The sequence below is a fragment of the Lampetra fluviatilis genome, chromosome 9 (assembly GCF_964198595.1).
Source record: "Lampetra fluviatilis chromosome 9, kcLamFluv1.1, whole genome shotgun sequence".
Lineage (NCBI taxonomy): Eukaryota > Metazoa > Chordata > Hyperoartia > Petromyzontiformes > Petromyzontidae > Lampetra > Lampetra fluviatilis.
The window spans coordinates 2,144,067-2,168,020 of NC_136283.1; the positions used below are offsets into that span (position 1 = coordinate 2,144,067).

Sequence of the window (23,954 nt, forward strand, 5' to 3'; positions counted from 1 at the left end):
CGAGATGGTGGTAGCTGGAGATGGGACACCACAGATGATCCTCCTCGGGTTTCTCAATTTATTAATATGATTAATATTCTCGTGACAGTGCGCGCTATGCTGCATGTGGTCAGTAAAATCAAATGTTCGCAATTTCACAGCTCCTTTCTCTGTGTGTACACACATACCATAATCTCCAGATTATAAGCCACACTTTTTTCCCTCAGTTTAAGCCAGAGAATACATTGTCTTGCAGAAGTCATGTTTTAAGCTACTTCAGAATAATTTGTCCCAAAATGGGTCTGTTTAGCAATACATTACCAGCCAGATGACAAACGAACATGGTGTCCGTTTAGAATAATCTTGTTAAAGACATTTCTCCCCTTTTTAAAGTAGCATATTAATAATCATCTTCCAGAAAATGGCTTTCCATAGTAGCCTATTCTCCCGATCACAACAACACCTTAAGAAAAAGGTTTGTGGTGTGTCTTACTTTCCGGAGAATCATAAACCAGAGAATACTGTATGTATGCGATATAGCAAGGCATTAGTGCTTTTGTCCATGTGAGAATCAAGGGGTAAAATCCCACATCTGTCCGTTAGGTCAGCTGGGCTTTATCGCATTGCGCATTTTGCCATAGATGGACGTTGAAAGACCCAGCGATGTAATTATCGACAGTAAGTAATTCTGTGTGGGTGTCACGTGCAGAAAATTATTGAAGTCTGAAAAAAAGATTCTCCATTGCTTGTTCTTTTTTCCCTCCTGAAGGCAGGAAACCTCTTGTTGGCACTTAGATGGTTGCTCTAGACTAAATGTTCACAAGATAATATTGTAATTGGCACATACATGATCAGTGAATGAATTATATTATCAGGGCTGAACAATAACAGCATTTACCTGCCAAATTCTTGACCAAATTATCTTCATTCCACAGTGCTTTTCACATTCATCCCAGCAGTGTAGTATAACACCATGTTTTGTTAGCAATGCTGATTAACTTTTGAATATTGGTGGTTGGGGAAGAAATAATGACTGGTTTATTAACATAAAATTTGAAAGTTTTACTTTCCTCGGATTATATCACATCCAAGAGATGGCATACTCTCCTAATGGCTGTAAAACCCACAATGATTCCATCCACACAGGCACATCCACCTGCCTACAATGTAAGCTTTGTCCTATTCAATTTCTGCCTGCCCAATCCCAAGTTTATTTTCATTATTTATTTTGTTGCCAGAGTAAAACACAGACATCCTCTTGTCACAGAGGTTTGGCATGCTTCCTCTGAACTCAACCCTTCTGGCTACCACTGCAATGAGAGCATGCTCTTTCCCCTGGCCAGAGTATGGCCTTGCAGGCATCTCTGAATCTGATTTCACTTCTTTGTTACATCTATTTCCCTTTACTACCACGTTCCAACCTCATACCACCTTCAAATTTGGGTTTTCCCACCTTGCCTTCATTTTGGCCTCTACATATAATTATTGTGGATTTCAATTTTCAACTTCCATCTTGATTATCCATCCAAACTCCATTTCATTTTCTTTCCTCACTGCTATAAGTCAATTGACCTGCCAACTGATTTAATCTCCTGGCCCTTCGTCTTGTGATTTTCAGCTCAAAAGTCCATCTTTCTCACATTGGCAACACCTATTACTCTAAATGTTTCTCCATATCTAGCCCCTTGCCACTTCCGATGGGGGCCCAAATATCCTTTTGCATTACCAACAATATCCCTCACTTCTGAGCTCCTGCATCCAGTATTTTGATCATTGGTTACTCCTTATACATCAGCAAATTCCGACAGTATGCATATTTAATTTTATAATTTGACCGCTGTCTTTTGTTCCCCATGGACATAACTTTGTCGTATTTTGGTTAAAGAATTAGGTCCAGGAGAATCATTCTGCTCATGGTACTGCGTATATGGAATTTGGTAAAATAACAATCTAGGCTATGTTTACATTGGCTATGTTTACTATATCTGATTTGGTGAAGCTGTTTTGATTTTCTTTCCGATAATTTTTAGGTAAGGTCACTTTATAAGAAATTCGCATTTTCAGCACCTAACATTGTTTGTATGCGTACACGACATTATGCTAATTTTTGAAAGGTTATGAGGATGAGAACTTGCATGCTAGGCAACACTAATTTATAAGGCAAGTGTGCGAGATTTTAACAATTCATTAAGGTCTTGGTATAAATATGCAGTGCCCGTATTTCATATTCTTTTCAATAAGCTTTCAAATCTAGATGTGCAGCCACATAATTTATCTGACACCAATACCTACTCTGAAGGCGATTGAAAGTTGAAGGCTTTCTGTCTAGAAAGTGAAGATGATGGATTAAGTTGGATGGGGTGGAAGATTAAGGTGGAGATAAATATTATTTTTTCTAATTGAATATTTGCTCAATTCTGAAAGCCAGCCTTAAAGCAAATTAAATTTTCGTTTTTTTCTTAGGATTTAATAGTTTGCTGCTTTAACATTAATGAATGCAAGAATGAGGTAATGAATTACAACGTTTGTTCTGTACGGGTCCAAAAATTGATGCTTTTGCCAAACACTTGGGGTTTATTTTTAAAATATATTCAACACTTGGCATTTCAAGAGCAGTGATGGTAAGCAGACCTTGCTTTTTATTAATATTTTTGTTATCTCAAAACATGTGGTACATAAATGATTGGGCTGCCATAGTTAGTAATAGGCTTAAGAAGCGCAGTGAGGGATGTGTGAAGCAGTAATTTGAGGCATCTATGAGAGGCCAAGCCAGTAAATAGGCTGAATACTTTCTGGGTCAGTCCCTATTAATACCATCTGGTGTGCTGTACTGGTGTGCAGAGTGACAGAGGACTGTAACTTGGCATAGGGCCCACTTTATTTTTTGGCCACCCTTCATGCCCAAGGGAATTCAGGATTAGCAAGATCACTAACCTAACAGCATGCCATATTATATAATTGTATTTGTGTATGTAACTCGTACAGTGCGTGTGTATGTACAGAACATTTACTGTTAACCCTGTATGTATTTGAGATGTCTTTGTTCATAGACACCATTCTGTGGTCTAAATATAGGGCTGTTATGTTTTCATCATTAAAAATGACCAGTGTTTTATCATGTGCTTTTGCATTGGCATCACCTCCAGAAAAAATAGTTGTTGACCCGCCTATCCACCGTTATGTGCTCGTGGATATTTGTGTAGTTCGTAAAATGACATACACCATTGTCTTCTGATTTCTAATGCTGATCAACAACCCAATTTGGCTTGGATTGTAGTGAAATTTTTAGAACAGATTTCTTCCTTACATTGACAGCATTGCTCAGTTCAAACAGTGCTAAGTATCTTTCTGCCAATTGTGTATGCCAAATGTTATTAATATTCCTCATGCACACACTGAGACCATAAAAAGGTTACGGATAACAAAAAACGTCGTTATCATTTCCTACATATGAGTAAGTTACTTAAAGTAGATTATTTTCCATTTGTACAATTTTTTCATTTCGGGACCAAGGGATTTTTTTGTGTGTGTGTCACTTGTGCCTATTTATTGTTTCCCTGCGGTTGTTCAGATTGCAGCTGTCCACGTTTAGGCTAAGCAGTCACTTGGTGCTACGTAGCAGACTAAGTTTGTAAAACGTAGCGCTGTCGAACGCTATGTTTAGGCCACAGGACGACTGTGTCCGCGTGGTTGCTATGGCCTTGTTTAGAGCCTGCCCAGGCTTGAACATAGACAGATGCCGCCTAAAAATACAACGGCTCCATTTCGCTGCGGAATCCCTGCCCGTGACCGCGATGGCATCAGGGGCTGGGGTCGCGTTGCCGCCAAAGGTTCTGACGCGAGGACCCAATCGCTGTCGATCGATGCCTGCAGAGAGAGATTTGATTGGATTGTAAATTGTGGGTGTAGATCCGAGGGATGGAATTGATTGGATTAGGCAAAGTAGTTTCCTTAATTCTGCATGTCCCTTTGATTGATCGCTGGAATATATTGCAGTGACAATTTAAATGCATTCATTGCAACTTGGCAATTTTAGTGCAGCAAGCGATTTGTGAGCCCATGCAGCAGTGTTGCGTAAGAGGACATTTTATATCTGTGCAGGGCTCTGCATCCATATCGCAATCGGTATGCTTAAAGGCTAAAACATTACACAACTCCTCTGAACCACTATCTAGCATTAACACGTAACGGTAACACATATGCGTGATTTGTTGTTTTTAATTATTACTTTTAATTGTTTATATGCTGTTTAAACAATTGCATATACAATTTTATTTTCGCAGTCATTTCTCCATACTGCTCATGCTAATATGGTTAATGCTGCATAATGATTTAAAATTAAGTCATGTTCTCAACAATGGTACTGCACCATGTTTCACTGACCCTGAAATAGTTTGAACAAACTCAACTTTCCGATTGTTTTGTACCAGTGAATTTGTCGCATGTTTTAACACGACTTTGCAACTGGATGTAATTAAAGGTGACCCTTCATTGTTTCTTGTTCTCTTGCATTGTACATTATGCTGACATTATTTTTAGTACAGTGATGTTTTATTTTAGAAAACGTTTTCCTGCGTAATTAAAATAATGAGAGGGTATGTGCCAAAGATATTTGAAAAATTTGAAATGTCCAGCTACCGCAGGAACACATTCTCAATTGGGAATTGGGCAAGAATGTATAACGTGTCAAGGTTAGAGATTTGACTGAAATGTAGTGGGAGTTTAGCTGATCTTGCTCTAAACCCTCATTAGACCACGCATCAGAGGGAAAATATCTTTTTATGGCTTGATTCAGCTCAACAAGACCATATTTTCTCTCCGCCCTAACCCATTTGGGGCCATCCAACCAGCCACCACTGCTGCAACACAGGGCAATGAGGGGTGCCAAGGCTGGTTGGTTTAGTTCCTAATAGGGCATGGGGGACAGTGCAGTGAGGCAGAGGCAGTAGGGAGTTGTGGAATATATTAAGATTGGTTTGGACCAGAGTGTGGCCATCTATTGACTCGTAAACACGAGGACATATGTTAATCAGACACACACAAGTATATATGTTGACCTCTTAGGTAAACCCATATATATACTGGTTAAGCACGAGTGGAGATTGCTTCACAAGTTTTTTTTCTCTTCCTAGATTAATTTAAATATTAGATTGCTCTCATTGGATAAATTTTTGATTTTACATGTATTCTGTAATCTACATTGTAATGTACATTGTACATTACATTACAATGTACATTGTACATTACAGACAGTACATTGTACATTACAGACAGAGGTTTTGGACGTTTGTCAAAACTGAGCTACACCTGATCGGGGAAAAAAAATCACACTCGGTCATATCTCCAGATTGATTGTGCACCATTTAAATGCTGACATTAAACTGGCTAAGAGTACGAAACCTCGGAGTTGTAATTTATCCTGAGCTCTGATTCTTTTTCCACATCTCAACTTTACAGAACCTCTTTACCTCCATCTATGCAACACTGCTCGGATCCCCCATTTCCTCACCTCAGCCGTGCCTTCATCACATCCCGATTAGACTATTGCTGTTCTTTCCTATGGCTTCCCCAAATCTCGTATTACATCAAACTGCAGATGATCTGAAACTCCATGATTAGACTTTTTACCTTCAAATGTGACCACATGAACCCAATACTCCCTAAAAAAAATTTTTCCTGGCCCACAATCCGATCTTGAATCATTTTTAAGATTGCACTCAGACTTTATATCCTCTATGGGTTCAGCCCTTTGCCTACATCTCCCCTCCCGACTCGCACTGCTCCACTCCCTCGCATTCTCTACTTCAGCAGACTTTCTGTTGAGAACCCCAGTCAACCTTTGCTCAATGAGAGTTGACTCGTTCTGCTCTGCTGGCCTAATTGTCTGAAACTCTTCCCCCCCAGTCTGTGCAGCCGACTCCTTGCCCTCTTTTTGGTCGAGCCTCAAGGACTTTTTCTCTTCTCGGCTTATGACTGACTTCCTTCATAAAATAAATATGCACGCTATCTCTTCATGGTATCATGAGATGCGGTTGCATTTAGTTGCTGCTTATATCCAAATCGTATTGTGCTAAATGTTTCTGAGAAAATAATAATAAGATTAGTTATAGCTATGCAGAGGATTTTACACAAATTAACGGCAACTATTTTTCACGTAAAATCTTTACTCGTACGAATGTCCTTCCTGATTAAAGGCTCTATATAGGTTTTAAAGATTTAATGTAACTCTATTTTCCTGATTTTTTTTGCCTGTCCACAACCTTTAACCAATGTTGAAACACTGTTCGATTTTATTTATATGATTTTCAGAATTTATTTACTCCAAATGACTCGAGCGGAAGGCTGTCGTTTCCAATTGTATAAGCACCATTCAATGAGATTAGACACTTCAGCTGTTGGGCGGCTGGCTTGATGAACGGTAGCATAAAATAATAAACCAAACAAAAATGCCACTCTTGTGAGCAATTGTCTCCAGTCTCGCTTGCAAACACCATTCTGCTCAATACTTGTCCTCATGTCACTGTGGGACAGCCTAAATATTAATCCGACTGAGAGCAGAGTTATTATTAATTATGCTATTCAAAGGGAGTACATTGGGGGCAAAATGCTTGTCATTTTAATTATTCCTGAAATTCTACCCACTCTTTGCTCTTTTATTCATTCGACTCACAAGAATGCACATTATACACTCAGATTATGGCATTACAAATGACTTGGCGTTCAGTTAAAGCAGTTTGGCTGTACATGCAATCGCTTGTAAGTTGTCTATATCTTGTGTGCATTTTAAGTTTTCTCAATATTGGGATGCATTTCTGCCACAGGCTTATACATATTTGTGAGCCGTGCACACAAAGGGTCCCGGGATTTTATCAGCATAACGATGCCTACTTAGCCGAAGGACTTTGCCTCGCGCTGGCACGCATATGTGACTCGCGATTAGCACGCCTCGCTGCTCCGCGGAAGATGTAGAAATGTGTAATGGATGCATAGCTGCATGTATTTTCACAAGTTTGGACATTCAAGTAACGATTTAATAATGTGTAGAATATTCTGAAACACATCTAAACTCATTCACTCAGCATTGGAGATGTTTCAAAATATCTCGGTTTTGCTTAATGGCGGAGGGCAGCGAAGTGAATCCTGATTATGGAAATCCCAGCAGTGTGCGCAGGTGTGCCGACATATATTCCACATTCTGGCCAATGAACAGAAATCATCAGGAAATTTGACAGTTGCACATCTGAAATTTCGGATGGCTACATCGACTTACGGAGTGTTTCTCAACTCCAGTCGTCGCAGCCCCCCACAGTACAGTTTACTAACTATGCAGTGTGCAGTGTAACCATTTGTACACGATTAGAAAAGACTGGTTATTGTGAAAAGGTGGACTAAATCGGGGTTGCAACGGCTGGACTTGAGGAGAACTGGCCGAGAGGTTAGCGTTATTGCCACCGAGATTATTTGCTTTAAGTCCGTGCTTTGATCCCTGCAGCGCCTGAGTAATTTGTTTAGGGAAATGCCAAAGCTTGCTATCTGCTAGAAGTGAACATATACAAACCTTGCAGTGACATCGTCTCATCATGTGCACAAAATTGGGCACTCATTTCTGGTGTTTCAACCCAAATGAAACATTTTAAAACTCATCATTTACTAACTATCAACTGCTGTATGAAGGCCTCTGCACCATCGCCATTCCCGCAAAGTCAAGTGCCACTACCATTCGTCTCACTCCTACACATGATCTGACCACATCGCTCTGTCTTGGCAGTGGTAATCCGTTTGGATGCGCTCTTCCCTTTGGCTGCCATTCTATCGCCAACCTTGTTCATCGGCCATCATTTCCGGCTAGCTGTGTGTCCTTTCCAAGCACATTTACTTTTCTAAGGGTCAATAAGATGTTTCAGATACGTTTGTTCCCTGACTGTGTGTTCCTTTTCCTGTCTCGGTATAAGTCAATTCATGCATCTTTCCACTTTTTTGCGCACTTGTCAGCTTTTGTTAATTTGTATTTGTCATTATTCATGATTCTAATACATGTCACAGTTGCCAATATGCACCGAGTGAACTTTCTTCTTGCAAAGGCACTATACCTTCCTCTCTTGTTCTCCTTAATTGTTATTTTGATACTAATCCACGGTCAATTATTGCAAACTTGTAAATTACTTCAATTTTTGCTAATTTATTAAGTCCAGCTTTGCAGCTGCCTTCGTGAAGTTCTTAAATAATTTATTTAGATTCATTTTAATCTGGCTTATCTTGGATGGCTGAAAGTTTAATTTCTCCAATCTAATTTTGACTCGGATATTTTCAGAAAGACGAACGAAGGTTTGAAACTTATCCGAGTCTAAAGTGTCACATTCACTTTATCAGTATAATGCATTTCGATTTAAAGCTTTCGTGACTGCAGGGATTCATCTTCTTGGTTCTTTCGGTAAAGTCACGTAGAAGGGAAGTAATAAAATAATAAAAATAAAACATAATAAAACAATTCTCACGACGTTTCGGCCACAACGCAAGCAGCCGTCCTCAGGCGAAGAATGAGAACATTATCAAGCTAGGAGCTTATATAGGTGTTGCGAGGAGGAGCGCCTTAACAAAAGAATGTGCATATGAAGAGGAATTTAGCATACCAATGGACAATGCGTAGGAGGTGGTCGGAGGGGTTTCAAAGTCCCATTATGCCCATGCATTAAGCAGGATCAACAGCACCACGGGGGGGGCGCAAGGAACAGCGTTAATAAAGGAAAGGAATGTTAGTGATATGTAGCTGCATTTACCAAACAACCACGTAGAAAACCAAAGTAAAAACTACATAAAAAACTAAAATATAAACTGAAACTTACTATACTCTACAATAAGCTGAATTACTATTATTTGTTGTTAGTAACTCAGCTTATTGTAGAGTATAGTAAGTTTCAGTTTATATTTTAGTTTTTTATGTAGTTTTTACTTTGGTTTTCTACGTGGTTGTTTGGTAAATGCAGCTACATATCACTAACATTCCTTTCCTTTATTAACGCTGTTCCTTGCGCCCCCCCCGTGGTGCTGTTGATCCTGCTTAATGCATGGGCATAATGGGACTTTGAAACCCCTCCGACCACCTCCTACGCATTGTCCATTGGTATGCTAAATTCCTCTTCATATGCACATTCTTTTGTTAAGGCGCTCCTCCTCGCAACACCTATATAAGCTCCTAGCTTGATAATGTTCTCATTCTTCGCCTGAGGACGGCTGCTTGCGTTGTGGCCGAAACGTCGTGAGAATTGTTTTATTATGTTTTATTTTTATTATTTTATTACTTCCCTTCTACGTGACTTTACCGAAAGAACCAAGAACAGTATAATGCACTTTGCCACATTTTACAAAACACTTAATATCAATAGTGTCTTGTCTGGCTAAAATATATTACGTGAATATATATAATACCCATTTCCCTCCCAAGTGACCCATTGTCATTTGGGTTTTGCAATTTTAATAACGTTGGCCATTTATGTAGAACGTGCTTTATTTGTGTTGTATATTCTTAACTGAGAACCTTTCACGAGGCTTCTGGTACTCCCCTGTAGTGTTTCAAGTAATACAAAAATAATATTGGAGGGAATAAATCATCGTGGACGAGAGCCCTCCGGGGAATTGTATGCTCACGTAATGATCTGGAATAGCGGATGTGTAATTTTTCAAGCGTTTTTCAGTATGTCCTTTATTATTTATTTATGGTTTAAATAAACAAAAGCTTCTCCATACATAGGCTTGCTTAAATTACGTTAGACAAGTCAGCCTAAAAATGTGTGTTTTTATTACTATAATTGTTTCATTCACATAGGTGTGGTAGGTAAAGAAGCAACTCATTTCGCCATACATGCTAGCGTGCCGACGCATGTATACATTTTATTATTTGATGGAACGATTCTGAATGCATGCATAGTAGCTGCAGGCTGTCTGCCTGTGCGTTGTGCCTGTGCGTCCACGTCACACTGATTTAGTGAATTTCATTACCTCCATGTCATCTCATCTACGGTTATGCTCGTTGTATTGTCCAGGGTATCTCTTAAAGCCGCTCTGTGCCAGCGACAAATACATTAACGACTTTGTGGTCAATTTTGTCTGCCATAAGACCGTTTTTACACTACCAATGCGCTTTGGTTTAAACATCCATCTTGCGGCTGTACATTGCTGAATAATGTATTGGTAACCTTTCAGTTGTTCATCGATTAAGCACTGATTTATAGTGTTCGTGGCATAGAAAGAAATGCATTAGTTACCATCTGCAAAATGTTTGCCCTGAGAAAGTTTTCTAAACTGAGAGATCAGCCGTATTTAATTGGGAAGGCACTGACTTGCTGAAATGCAATCGTTACATAATTGAAGGCTTGTGCTTCCCGATGTGCCAAGCACATTGCTTGGAACTATTCTTGAAGCATTGTCTTTAATTTAAATAAGCTGTTCTTGAGGGCTCTGAACATGCACGAGACCTTCCTGCAGTGCTCGCTGAAGTCGTGTTCAAAGAATGATGTGAGCGAAGGCTCCATTATGCACGCTTTTGACTCAGTCAGGTGAATGCAGATGACAAGCAAGCCTATAGCTGGCCACGAGCTCATCATAAAGTGCCACAACCGATCTGGACACATTTTTGTTGTAGATTACTGCAAGGACATCCGTCTCGACGTGGTGGCAATTTTTTCGTTTTGTTTGACAATAAGCGGACCTTAGCCTTTATGCATTGCAAAGGGCCTCTTGGGCCAGACAGATTTATTTGAGTCGGAAATGCCATCAGACCATTTATCAGTATGACTGGCAAAGCGCTTTGCATTGATGTGCTCATTAAACTTTAAACTGCGACAGCGTGGCACACAAAATAACTTTTAGAGTGAACCCGCGCTGCCTCGGGAAAGTGTACGCAGTTTACGAATGTTGGAAGTTTCCGAAGGCCGTGAATAATTGCTCATACATTCATGCACGCGCTCGTAATGCAACACATGGTAACCCATTGATGCAACACATATAATTTCTAAAAATAAATGTGTAATGACTTGCCCAACTATGACTAAATAACCCACAAAGTATCTGATCTTATAAGATCTAAGAAGCGGAGTAGAGTTGAGCCTGTATAGTGCTTGAACAGGAGACTATCGTTCACAAGCAGTTTGTTGTAGGGCTTGCAAGGACTATTTAGAGAGCAGTGTAGGGAAGTGCATCAAAATCCACTTTTGTCCTGTGCTTCTATGCTACCACTTTCACGAATTTCACTGATCAACATGGTGAACTGTATAAGCCTCACAGGCGTGGGACGGCCTTCATCCAGCAGCGGATTGACAAGAGCTGGCCGTGGACAATGGTTCACCCTCCCCCATCCCTTCCTCGCCCCAGTGATTTGATGAATTTTCACGATTTATTGTTAATAAATTCAATAATCGTTTATTTTTTATTTAGTTTCGATGTCAGGATCTCATTTGTGTTATTTCTCGTTCTTTTTCTCATTTGTACTATTTTGTGCCCACCATTATTAGCCTAAATGTAGCCACAACATATAATGTACATGCATTTTAACTAAAGATTCAATGTCTTTATTGTGAACACATGTACCACGTTTAATTGATTCGATGCATGATTATTTGCCCAGTAATGTACCTAAGCAATTTGTGGGAATACATAAACACACTCCCCTCAATGCACTGCTATTAAACTTTGTAAATAAATAATTTCAGGTGGGAAGACATGAAGGAAGTAAGGGAAAAGACAATGTCCCTATGGAGTACTCCATATTTGTACGTGCCATTACCACGTGACTGCACTTTTAAACAGACTTATGTAACTGCTAAAGGCAAATTGATCTAGTGATCAAAGCACATACAAATCAAGGGGAAAAACTTGGCTTGAATCCTTAGAAATCCCTGTTGAAATACTCATCCACTTTATAAATATTACAAAACATTACTTATGCCTGCTTATATGCAAAACCATGAAGGGAATAAAAAGAAAATGTGGAAATATTTTTGACAAGATTTTTGAAAATAACATGATCTTTAATATATAATATTTGCTAGATTTTTTTCCAAAATGTTATTCCTTGACATTTTCATTAATTTAATTTCCTTTATTCCAACGTAGGTCAACGATGACCATTGTGGGAGTACAGGTCCACACACCGTCTTAACAGTGCTCAAATCATCAGCTCTACATGTCCCCTCTAATATATGACACTGAAGCAGATGAGGCACCGTTTGCTCTTCACTGCAGATTAAGTCTGTGTTCTGGGGCTGTTAAACCTACATCGTCTGTAGTTAAGAATAATAATAACGATTTACAGGACTTTAGTCAATCTGCTGCTGGATGTAGACCTCCCCCACAGTGAACCTCACCCTGGTCAGTGCAAGTTGAATCGACAGGCGTGCCCCGTACTGGTTCAGATTATCGCTCGCCACTGATGTTAACCATGGCCGGGAATCAAATTGCTTGTTGGGTTGATTGCTCAATGTGCTAACCACTGTACCACCGCAGTTTTTCACTGCCAAAAATCAGTATGCTGAACACACGGCTCTTTCGAATTTTTGCATCTGATATCCTGAAGTATTTTTTTTCTTTTAATCACAATATTCTTGTCTATAACGTTTGACTATAAGTGCTTGTTCTGTCTTTCTTGCAGTACGTCTCCATGAAAGCATAGCAGAGGAAGGCTTCCATTACCTGGTCTTTGATCTGTAAGTATACTTTTGCTGATTTCTTATAAGCATTTGCTGAGCTGTAGCCACTTTCACACATAGATGGTGTAACCAAGTTAAAGTTCAGATATTCAACCACTAGCTGAACACCCCCACGATGCATCAATGAATGAAAAACTAGCTTAGCGCAGGTTATTTTATGCTTACCTACCAATGCCACCTTTCTTTTTGAGTTGAAGTGCTCTTTCGAATAGCATCTGCCAACCCAGCACCATGTGTTTAACAAGCTGATTCGACTGATGCACCCTATAGACGGCTGATACCAAACCAGAATTTACTTCCTTAAACAATGCTACTGGATAATACTGGTCTAGAAAGCCAACAGGCTGCTGGACTAAATATATTTTGTTTAAATCTGGAGACACAGAATGGAATGGTGCTGTTTATGTCTTAGTCCACTTCCGTTAAGTGTTCCTTGCATTACTCAGAGGATTGCAAACGCAATGTTTGAACTCGCACAAATACATAATTTTTAATGGTAATTTTATGAAGCCAGAGGATTGTCACAAACGCATTCCTATACTGCCATAACCCTAACTCAAAATCAGATTATCAAACTCGCTTGCTACACTGTTGCATCATAAATGGTAAAAGTATCCATTTTACATAGTCTTTGAATGCTAAGATCACTTACGGACTGTGAAAAAAGTTGTGAAGGCACAAAAAGTAGGACGTGAAAGGTTGTAACTCTGGGCCAGTATTGACATTTATGTTTTAAGACTGGGGAAGTTGTGTTTAACTACATTTTTCCTGTTGCATTGATGTTTATTGGATATAAAAGGTCAGTCGAGGCAGGGGTCTTTGCATGACACTGCTTTAATGTGACATGGCAGAACTTAAATGTAGAAACCAGTGTCGCACAACCAGTCTCATTACTCCTATTTTCACAAGTGCTAAACCTACAGATATATAATGGCAATAATATAATGATGTAGTCTTATGGAGCATCGTTGATGCAAATTGCATCTCACGACCACTGTCAAGCAGGAAAGGCAATCGGGTGGTGAGCTAGCACCAATAAGTGCTCAAGCTCTGCAGTCCTCTATATATTAAGATGTTTTTAGCCAAATAATTAGTTTTATACATGTGGAAGAAACCCGGATTACCCAGAAAAAACCCCACATCCGAGGGGGCAACACGATACAATACAGAATAAGTGAGGATAAATCAACATTTGCTGTACTGCATCCTCCTGACAAGCCAGGCATTTCACCTTCACTCCCATGGGAATAGTTCCACAGCATTTTGTGATCCATCAACCCCCCTCGCCTTCACTAGATTATAGGCGTGCGCCATCGCTGAAAGAGCGTCTTGTCTCCTTTAAGATGGAAATGAATGGTTCTAGCCCAAATCTCGTTTTTTATTGTCTTCAATTTTATAACCTTCAATATGCATCTTGCCGCAGTGGTGATGTTATCACCCTCACCTGGTGTGAAGGAGGTTGTTTAAAAATTTTAAATATATATTTTACCAGCTAAGACCCACTGAGCTATATAGCTCTTTTTGAGAAGTGATCTGGTCACAAAAGGTAACTCAAATTATTGGCTTATCATGTGGAAATTTCTAGCAGCCAAATATTCTCAACACATGCTTATAAATATGGAAGGAAAACTCGGAGGACCCGGATAAAAATCAATGGGACCACAGAGAGAACATGCAACTCCAGATATGCAGGCGTCAGGGTCAGGATCTAACCCACGACTACCTGCATACCAGACGAGGGAGTTAACATCTTGTGTTGTGGGTGCCATCTCCACCCGGACTCCTGTATATTTGGAGTATGCATGTTCTCTTCCTGTGGGGTTGTGGCTTTTGCTCCGGGTCCAGAGGTTTTACCCTCTGCATTTATAAACATACGATTAGATTATTTAGCTTCTGTAAATTCCCACATGATAAGCCACTTCGACGAGCGATCATATGTGGCCAGGTCACCCTGTAAGACAGCTAACAGCTTAGTGGGCTTTACTTGGCTAAATAAATTAGTGAATAAAAAACATTTACTGGCATGATTACATTTGTAATCATTCCACCTTGTAAAGAAGAATGATTGTCATTGACCTCTGGTCTAAAAAGAACAATTAAGTTAATGTAAAATATTGTTAATCAACTATGTGAAATATGTGTTCCATAATGTCACACAGATGGAATGATACCTTTCTGAATGAAAGTCTTAGTCTTATATTGTCAGAAGATGTAAGGCTTACTATACTTTTTTAAAAAGGTTCTTGTACAAAAATAGTTTTGGCGTAAAGTGCCAAATTTTTGTGAGTGTAATCCCCTTAAACTTTGAAAGCACAAATTTGTATAAATAAAGAGCAAGGACATCAGTATTCAGTGGTTGCAGATCATTAACCATTGGCAACACAGATGTAACCTTCATGAGTCGCATCACTGACAGACTCTTTAGGCATTCCAGTCTTGTACAAAAGTACAGCTAAAAAAGTTTGTCCGTTTTGAGCTTCAGAGTATTGCTTGTATTGGTCGGAATTATTTTATTTTACAAAGGTCATTACAGTGGAATCCAAAGTGGACTCTCAATGTGGCAAACAAAACAATGTCATAGGTTTAGAATTGTAAGCTATCTATGTTTGAGTGACTAGTTGTAGCGTGAACTAGTTGATCTCAAACTTAGATTCAGACTCCATGGAGAGATGATAATTTCTGCCAGGGTTTTTTAAGCATGGGCGGCACATGCTTATTTCTGTCAGCAGGTTGCTTTGACCTCCAGTCGCTTCCAGTCACCACACTTGCCCTGGGTTGAGAGACCCATGCCACTGCCCCAAAACTCTATTCACCCACGACTTCCTATTCTAAGCGGCGATACTTTTCCCAAATTATATCCCAATGATGCCATCGGTGTCATGTCAAGAGATAAGGTGCCTGTTTAGAAAGCGGGCACCCAGAGTGCTCTTTATCTTAAATCCCTTGACCCCCTGTCCATTAAGTTGTGGGGCGGCGCTTTACCACCTCCTCTGCCACTGAGAGTAATGCTTGTCACATCACAATCAACACAATATCTTTGGTTTCAATTTCAGAGCTGGAATTTAGAAAAATAAACTGTAGAACTAAACTGAATATTTAACACGTAGGCTTTCGCGACCAATATAATTGATGAAGCTAGTTGTAATTACTGGCGAAACGTCGTACTCAGTTTGTAAATGGTGTGGCTTGGCTCTCCAACACACCAGTGTGCTGTACTAGTGACGAATTGGCCACGTTCTGTTTACGTGACAACCCTGACTAGTTGGCTGTGTCGGGTAGTGGCAGGTTTTAATGACACGTTTATATATTTACACGATCTAACCCAAAAACCTTTATTATGGATAAACTTAACGTGTTTGATGTTATGTGCGGTCACTTGAGAATCCAGCTTAATTAAAGCTGGGCAGCCTGGATTCAAACCCAGGACCTCAGAGTTGTGCCAGCTTAGCACTCTAACCTCTGGGCCACCTGGCCACTTGTAACAATCAAATATTTTAAATATCCAAGTTGCCACCCATCAACAAACCCACGAGTGCCACCTTGGATAGGTGGCTGGGTCTTTTTCTTTCTCAGCACACTGCACTAGAGAGGGCAGCACACAATTCCCAACTGTGGTTGGCCCATCCAGAGTACAAGAGACATCAGATTTGTATGGCCTTGTTTTGCATTGAAAGACAACTTGGGAATGTGGCAAAGCTTCTCTCTGCTTGTGGGTGGTAGGGCGCCCAGCTAGAAGATTTCAAACCCCTGGTGTGTAGACAACAGAGACAGATTTGCTTTTAAACTCAATAACATCAACAAGAGCGACAACTGTGACTAATGTGCTTACGAACCAGCTATAAAAATTTCGATTTAAAGCTTTCGTGACTGCAGGGATTCATCTTCTTGGTTCTTTCGGTAAAGTCACGTAGAAGGGAAATAATTATTTCCCTTCTACGCAGCTATAAAAAGTTAGATATTTCAAGACCTTTCATCAAATATTTGTTTTTGCGCTTGATGCCATATGTCCATTAATAAAATACCCCTAGCTTCGTGTATGTAGCCTAGTTGGTTAGCATTTACAAAAGTTGGAAGCCACGTTTGATTTGCATCAACAGAATGACCTTGACACACTTTTCTTGACACTGCGAAAACACCTGCTCTTTTATTTGAGCACACGGCACGTGTTTTTGTCCGTGTGCACGTACGCGCGTGTGTTTGACGACCGATGCATTGTGCCATTCGTGCGGTAGGCCACGGGTGCTTGCGGTAGAGACCCCGAACGAACGCGCACGCTAATGCGTCTAAGTGTTGTAATGGTTACTAATGGGCAGCAGCGGATCCGTCAAACAAAAATCTCCAAATCTCTGGCAGTTGCAGAATCTCCATCCCACCCTCCCACCCACTCTTTCAGCCCATGTGACCTAGCTTACAAAGCCACCTTCTGGTGTAATCTGTATTCACAGCAGCCTTCTCTGCTGCAGTCTCTCATCGATTTTCGCAGTGACTTTTTTTGCATGCTGCACGGCAATTTATATCCCTCCGTATAGAAATCCTTTTTGGTCTTGTTTCCTCGTGATTTTAAATAATAATAATCTTCTTCCTCTTTCCAGTCTCTTGACATGACAAGTTGTAAATCTGGATTTTTCCTTAAAAGGTATAACCAGCATGAAAATGTATGAATTGGAAGTGTTGGATCAGAAATCAGTCTGCCTTAGCGTGTCTGCCCCAAAAACAAACTGCATTGTCTAAGCAACCAATATACCTAAATATATTGCAGGTAGTGATGCACTGCATACTTAATTGTGCAGAGTATTGAAAAAAATACTCCCATTTTTTTTTTCATAAATAAACTCCATCATTGTACTTTGCAGATCCATGAATTAAAACACTTTGCCATGTTGCTCTGTTACCACAAGCCAAAAAAAACAATCTTGGGCGATGAGCTCATATCTCTAGTAATTTACGTGACGCAGATGGGCAAGAGGAAAATTTGAGGGGTGAATGTCCAGATGCACAGAAAGCGGTGTGTGTGCAATGTCTGCTTCACTGCTCTGCTGATTGTGTCTGACATGAACCCCCGCAGACTCGACCTTCTATCTCATCCCTTCCGCTCACCTCCTCTAAGCAGTCACAGTAACCTGCTCCGAAGCTAAATATAGCCGAGCCACATGGGGATCCAAAACCGTCCACCAAGTGATTCAATTGTCATAGGGTGAAAGCTAAATCTCATAATGTTGCCAATGTGAACACCTAGAGGGAAAAAACCAACAAGGAACTGTCATTGAACTAAATCCTTTTTGTAGTATCAATAGGTGTATAACCCACAACCATTTTCGATTGGGCGCCTAACGCTTTACCGGAGCTTTCTTCCAAAATGCGGGATTGCTGATGTAACTATATGTTTTGTCTTCATGCGCAATGGCTCCACTTTGTTCCCTGCCTCGAAGCTATTTGTGAATAACACTGCTTCGCGGTGTAAGGATGCGTGTGATCAGTCACGGGCTCGCTTCAAAGTGAGATGCCGTTTGCCTTTGCTGGGTACATTCATGTAGCAGGCCAGAAGGCATAGTTGTATTTCCTGCCCCTCCCCCTGCCCTCGCAGCCTTCATCACATTCCTTCCTCGGTCTTTTACCCCCACCCTGTGGCCATCGCCCTGCAAAGAGTGAGAGCCACGGCTACGGAGAGCCAGCTGTAATGTGCGGTCAGTGACACCTCTCGTTTCCGAATGCCACGTGACGCTAAATGTCGCACCTCTTTGTGGACGTTCACAGGGTAACAGGAGGAGAGCTGTTTGAAGACATTGTAGCCAGAGAGTATTACAGTGAGGCTGATGCCAGGTGAGAATATAATAAAAACAACAATAAACATCTTTATAACGTTGATCATATCTTTTTTTTTGGGGGGGGGGGGGGGGTTTACACGATACGTAATCCATACGATACGTAATCTACACAATGCCTATGACCAAATCACCTGGAATGTGTCCAGTCTGGCCAAATCTCAGAATCTAAGCCAGGTCGAGCCTGGATAGCGCATGGATGGATGGTCATCGTGCATAAAGCAGAGATGCTGTAGGCTGCTGTGGCGCTGTTTCAGGCAGCAGAGGGTGGAGGTGTAAATGTACCTGTTATATATACTGCATATTGTCTTTAAAACAAGAAAAAACTAAAATACAGAGCAGCGTGCCACATTTGCAGGTGATATTAATTACAAATCTTTGTTCAAAGAATGAATTCCTAAGCTCACAACCCTCTGCCTTTCCAGTCACTGCATCCAGCAGATTTTGGAAAGTGTTCACCATTGCCATCAGCATGGCATCGTGCATCGTGACCTCAAGGTATGAATGTTTTATTATTTTTAATGCGAGTGACTCGGTGATATCCCTCTGAAGCTGCACATATGCCACCAAGTTTTGTAATTCACCATCAGAGCTCTAGTTGTTTGTGTGTTTCCTGCTCCACTGCGTTCACTTTTTTATTTGTTAAAGCTTGCACACAACGGGAGGCGCCATGTGCCCTAATGCCGAGCTTAACCCTGGTAATCCTGCAAAGTGTTTTTTTGTGTTCACGGAAGCCTGAGAACCTGTTGCTAGCAAGCAAGATGAAGGGAGCTGCTGTGAAGCTGGCGGATTTTGGACTCGCCATTGAGGTGCAGGGTGATCAGCAGGCTTGGTTTGGTAAGTGGAGTGTTGCAGGAGCAAAGATTAATTTGTTCCCATCCTTTATTCATTGGTGTGCTCATGTGGATAGCAAAATTTAAGCTGTACACTTATTTTTCTAGCTCAATTTTTTGTTAATGGAAAATCTGATATGCATGTGCAAATAAGCTAGAATGTGTTCGATCTCATCAGATCTCAGAAGCTAAGTTGGCTTGATAGTGCTTGAATTGGCAACCACCATGCATGCCAGGTTATCATCGGCAGCTGTGGGGCTGTGTGGTGGACAGCAGAGGGTAATGCAGCAGAATACATTCCTGTACGTTGCTTTAGATTCTCTAAAGTCTATGCTCCCTGTTAGTTTTTGTTGTCGTTGCCAAGTGTCCACAGCTATGGGACACTGCCAACAACTTGCCAAAAACAGTTTTTAGCAAGGTGTACAAAGCCTCCTTTTTACCAAAAGGCTCTGACGAGTATGATCAAGTACAGTCGAACAATTCCCCCCCCCAACCTACACTGTTTGAGGAGGCCATTATCCAAGCAGTAGATTTATTTCAAAAGTGCTGTAAGCGTACGTAATAGTTACAGGTATATAATAGCCATTCGCAGAATATGATCACTGAACCACCTGTAATTTAAAGTGACCTCGCATTTAATACAAATTTCCTTCACCTTTTTTGACAGGTTTTGCTGGCACTCCAGGGTATCTTTCCCCTGAGGTTCTCAGGAAGGATCCTTATGGAAAACCAGTGGACATGTGGGCTTGCGGTAAGGCTGATGAATCTAGCCATCATCCTAGCTTGTTGCGTTATTGCTTCCTTGCACATGCTTACCTGTTTGATTTATGAGACCTTGACTAACATGCACTGTCTATTTTTCTTGAATCCTCTGTCATTGTTAACTAATTTGTTATTTTTTTTTGATGTTCACTGATAATTATTATTTCGCAACACTTTTCAGGTGTGATTCTTTATATCCTACTGGTGGGGTACCCACCTTTCTGGGATGAGGATCAGCACAAACTTTACCAGCAAATCAAAGCTGGAGCATATGATGTATGTAGCTGAGCACTCATACACTCGCAAAATATGTTATTTCACGTATGCTTCCTGAAATTTTGTCGACCACCAAATGATTTATCTATTTAAAATGACACAATTATTTAACCGAATCTCATCATTTGCCACCAGCGTTCTTAAATATATTTACATCTACTGTAGATGATGCCCACTCTAATCCACACTCATTCAGACCAGCCCACTCTGGGTATTATGTGGCTTTTTCTCTAAAAATGAAAAATCTGGATTAAGCAGATTGCATTGGGTACTTACGGCATTTCATGGTGAAATCTATATAAGCATTCTATGGGGAGTGAATGCAGCTCAAAAGACTGGAGAAACACGTGGTTAACTTTACAGTCCCATAGAAACCACTGTGTGTGTATGTGATGTGAGGACTTTTCCAATCAGGAAAGATAATTTTCATGAATCTGTAACTTATTTCAGTGTGAGTTTTGTTGAAGATTCCCCTATTTTGTAGCTCCTTTGTCAGTCGTCTGCTGAATGAAGGCTTCCCAATGTCAAAACAGTTATTTGGGTTTGTTTGACCATACTTCACCATACTGATAAGTAAGGGTTAGAGAAGTGAGAACCCCTAAACTGATTTATGTATCACCTTGTTTCTGATGGTAGCCATGGCTGGGAACTCGGGTAGCTAGGTTCATTGTTTCATGCACTAACTGCTGTGCCACTGCGCCACCCGATATGATCCTGATTCTTACGTGTAACAATTCTTTAGGGTTTCCTACAACATGGGACACGTATTACGTGATCAAAGATGCTGGTGCCATTTTACAAAAAGCGCGTTTAAAAATAAGCAAATTGTTATATTTTTAGTCCATCGAGGGTGTTAAGACAATTAAGTGGCAGCGTGATGACTGCATGAACTGTGGCATTGCTTACAAGTCGATGTAACAACTGCATTCAGAATGTGAGCATATTTCTTATGATGAGGGTCTCGCCGGTTGATGCTTCAACATCAGCCAGGGTTTTGCTTGTTGGGAGGTTGATATCGGAAGTCTTATGATTTGTCAGAAATGCCTGTGGACTGTGGAGGAAGAAGGGAGTGCTGCTTCCCAATATATCACACTCTGCTTTTGCAAAGATGGAATTGTTGGGAAAGCATGGATGGAATGATCCGAAGCATTATTGTATACGCAGCCCAGCACCTATTGCCATCTGAAATCCATATGCTGGGGCCTCTGACAAAGCCCGACATGCCAAATTGTTTGACAGTGACAGGGTTTTAAAAGCTGTTGGTGCAGTCATGGTTTAAGGGCCAAGAAAATTTACTTCAACGCTGTGCTGGTACTAGGAATGGTGTCAGCTGCTGGAACAAGGACATTTTCGTAAAGAGTGGCTGCAGAAATATTGTGGCATAATGATTATAAGAAACATTCAACGTAACATGTTTGTCGACTTGCTTATTGAAACACCATAGTTTGTTCACATTATTCTTGAAGTGGAGCAAAAGTCTGCTCTGGTAATTAAAGATTTTGCTTAAAGTTGGTTTTCCCTTTTATATGTAAATTTCCCTTTGCACAATTTTATAGTTTAAACTAAGCTGTTGATTGGTAGCAAAATGTAAATGATTGTTGCATCATTTTGATGTATTTTCTAACAAACCTTATTTGCCTTTCAAGTTTCCATCACCGGAGTGGGATACCGTGACTGCAGAAGCAAAAAATCTCATTAACCAAATGCTGACTATCAACCCGGCCAAGCGTATCACCGCTGCAGAGGCACTCAAACATCCCTGGATCTGCGTAAGATCACTTGACTTTCTTATCAGTCCACCTGATGCCATGTCTAAATTAGTCATGTACCAAGAAAGGGATTGGAACAGAATGTAATTTCCATGTGAGCATTCTGTGGTATATGTTATATTTTTTGTGAAGCAAAGTGCCCTTCTTCTGATGTTGCTTTGCAATGGAACATGCTATGGAATATATTTTTGGTACGCAGGCCACAAGTTTACAATTGTTCAGGTATCAGCTTTTATTGCCAAAATCAGTGTATTTGGAGATGTTGAACACCTCTGATCCCAACACTTGATATTCATTTTTAAGTATGCAAATTTGTATTTTATGTAGAAGGGTTTTCTTTCAAAATCTTAGATCTCATTAAAAAAAAACCCCACAGACATGGCATCTCGATTGGCCATCACAATAATGCAAAGTGTGACCAAAATCTTTCCCCATACAATTATGACTTTGCAATCATTCTTTTTTTTCTATTTCAGCAACGCTCCACCGTGGCATCTTGCATGCACAGGCAGGAGACTGTGGAGTGCTTGAGGAAGTTCAACGCCAGAAGAAAACTCAAGGTGCGTTTTGAGTAATGTCCTCCGAAGGTGCACGCACAAGAGAGTTGGAGTATTATGCCACCAAAGACAATAAACATTTATTCTCATGCCAATTTGATTAACAATCTATATGACTGTTTTCTTTCACACAGGGTGCTATCCTCACGACAATGCTGGCCACAAGAAACTTTTCAGGTCGGTATCCTCGGCGTAATCTCTGCCCCTTTGTGCCCCGTGACGAGCAAGCATTTGGTACCAAATGTCCTTTTCATGCTGCTTGAATGTGCCTATTTCGTCTCTGTTGGTTTCAAAATTGTTTATGCTCAAGCTTGCTACACCTGTCAGGTTAAATTTCGTAACCTATATGCGCTATTAAACCTAAATGTGTTTGCTTACAATTTATATGGACTACATGTAACTCCCATGTTATAGTGGATCTATTTTCACCTCACGAGGTTGAATAAATGAAGTGAGCATCTGTCTGCAAATTATTTATATCCACTGAGAGATGCGATACATTGATGAGACTGGGCTACAGTGACTGCCTGACGTCAGTATAACGCCTTAATCTTTAAAGTAAATATCTTTTTACAATTCTGCTGACTCATCACACGGATGAAAATGGGGGGGGAGAATACTAAATAATGTAAATAAATGATACTAGGAATCATATGACTCAAATAACCATGAAGATGTTCTAGTTTCTGCTGCATGTTTAAAAAAAATACTCTCACATCAGTGGCAATAATACAATTCTAAGTAATTATTTTAGCTATTCAGTGAATATAGTTTAATTCTGCTCTTTATTCTTGGAACGTATTCCCAATGTAAACAAATGCTGATCTATAATTGTATTCAGTTGCTGTTGATTGGCTTAGTATGTTCGGATCCAGATAGCAATTTAATGGCACGTTTTTTTTTCTTAATTTGCACAATTGTGTTCGTGTTGGATTTGAAGGTTGAGCTCTTTTAAAGCACTCTTGACTCCCAGCAATATTCAAAGCTTGATTGCTCCGTGAAGTGTTAACCTCCTTGCTTAGGGGTAGTATAGGGAAACACCTTCATTGAACACTTCATGAGAGCACACAGAAGGGTATTTCAAGATGAGACATTGATGTTTTCCTTTTGCATTGTGTGCTCAATCCTTTAAGGACTATATGCATTGCCATTATATAATAGTTTTGTAGGTATTATGGCCTCTACGTTTAAAACACTAAATTAATATAATAACCATGGCCACTGAATAATGGCATATTGCATGCCACAAGAACAT

The 23,954-nt window shown here is 40.2% G+C and overlaps 1 protein-coding gene across 26 annotated transcripts in view; it reads left to right on the top strand.

The window, feature by feature from the left end:
- Nucleotides 1–23,954, top strand: part of LOC144934116 (calcium/calmodulin-dependent protein kinase type II delta chain) — a 70,864-nt gene that overhangs the window by 26,564 nt on the left and 20,346 nt on the right. For all 26 annotated transcript variants that reach the window (XM_078859527.1, XM_078859529.1, XM_078859531.1 and 23 more), the window contains exons 4-12: nt 12,623–12,677; nt 18,435–18,500; nt 18,928–19,000; nt 19,237–19,339; nt 20,003–20,086; nt 20,279–20,373; nt 22,020–22,142; nt 22,619–22,702; nt 22,834–22,876. In XM_078859527.1, coding sequence (XP_078715653.1) covers nt 12,623–12,677; nt 18,435–18,500; nt 18,928–19,000; nt 19,237–19,339; nt 20,003–20,086; nt 20,279–20,373; nt 22,020–22,142; nt 22,619–22,702; nt 22,834–22,876 — 726 coding nt within the window. The remainder of the gene's footprint in view (nt 1–12,622; nt 12,678–18,434; nt 18,501–18,927; nt 19,001–19,236; nt 19,340–20,002; nt 20,087–20,278; nt 20,374–22,019; nt 22,143–22,618; nt 22,703–22,833; nt 22,877–23,954) is intronic.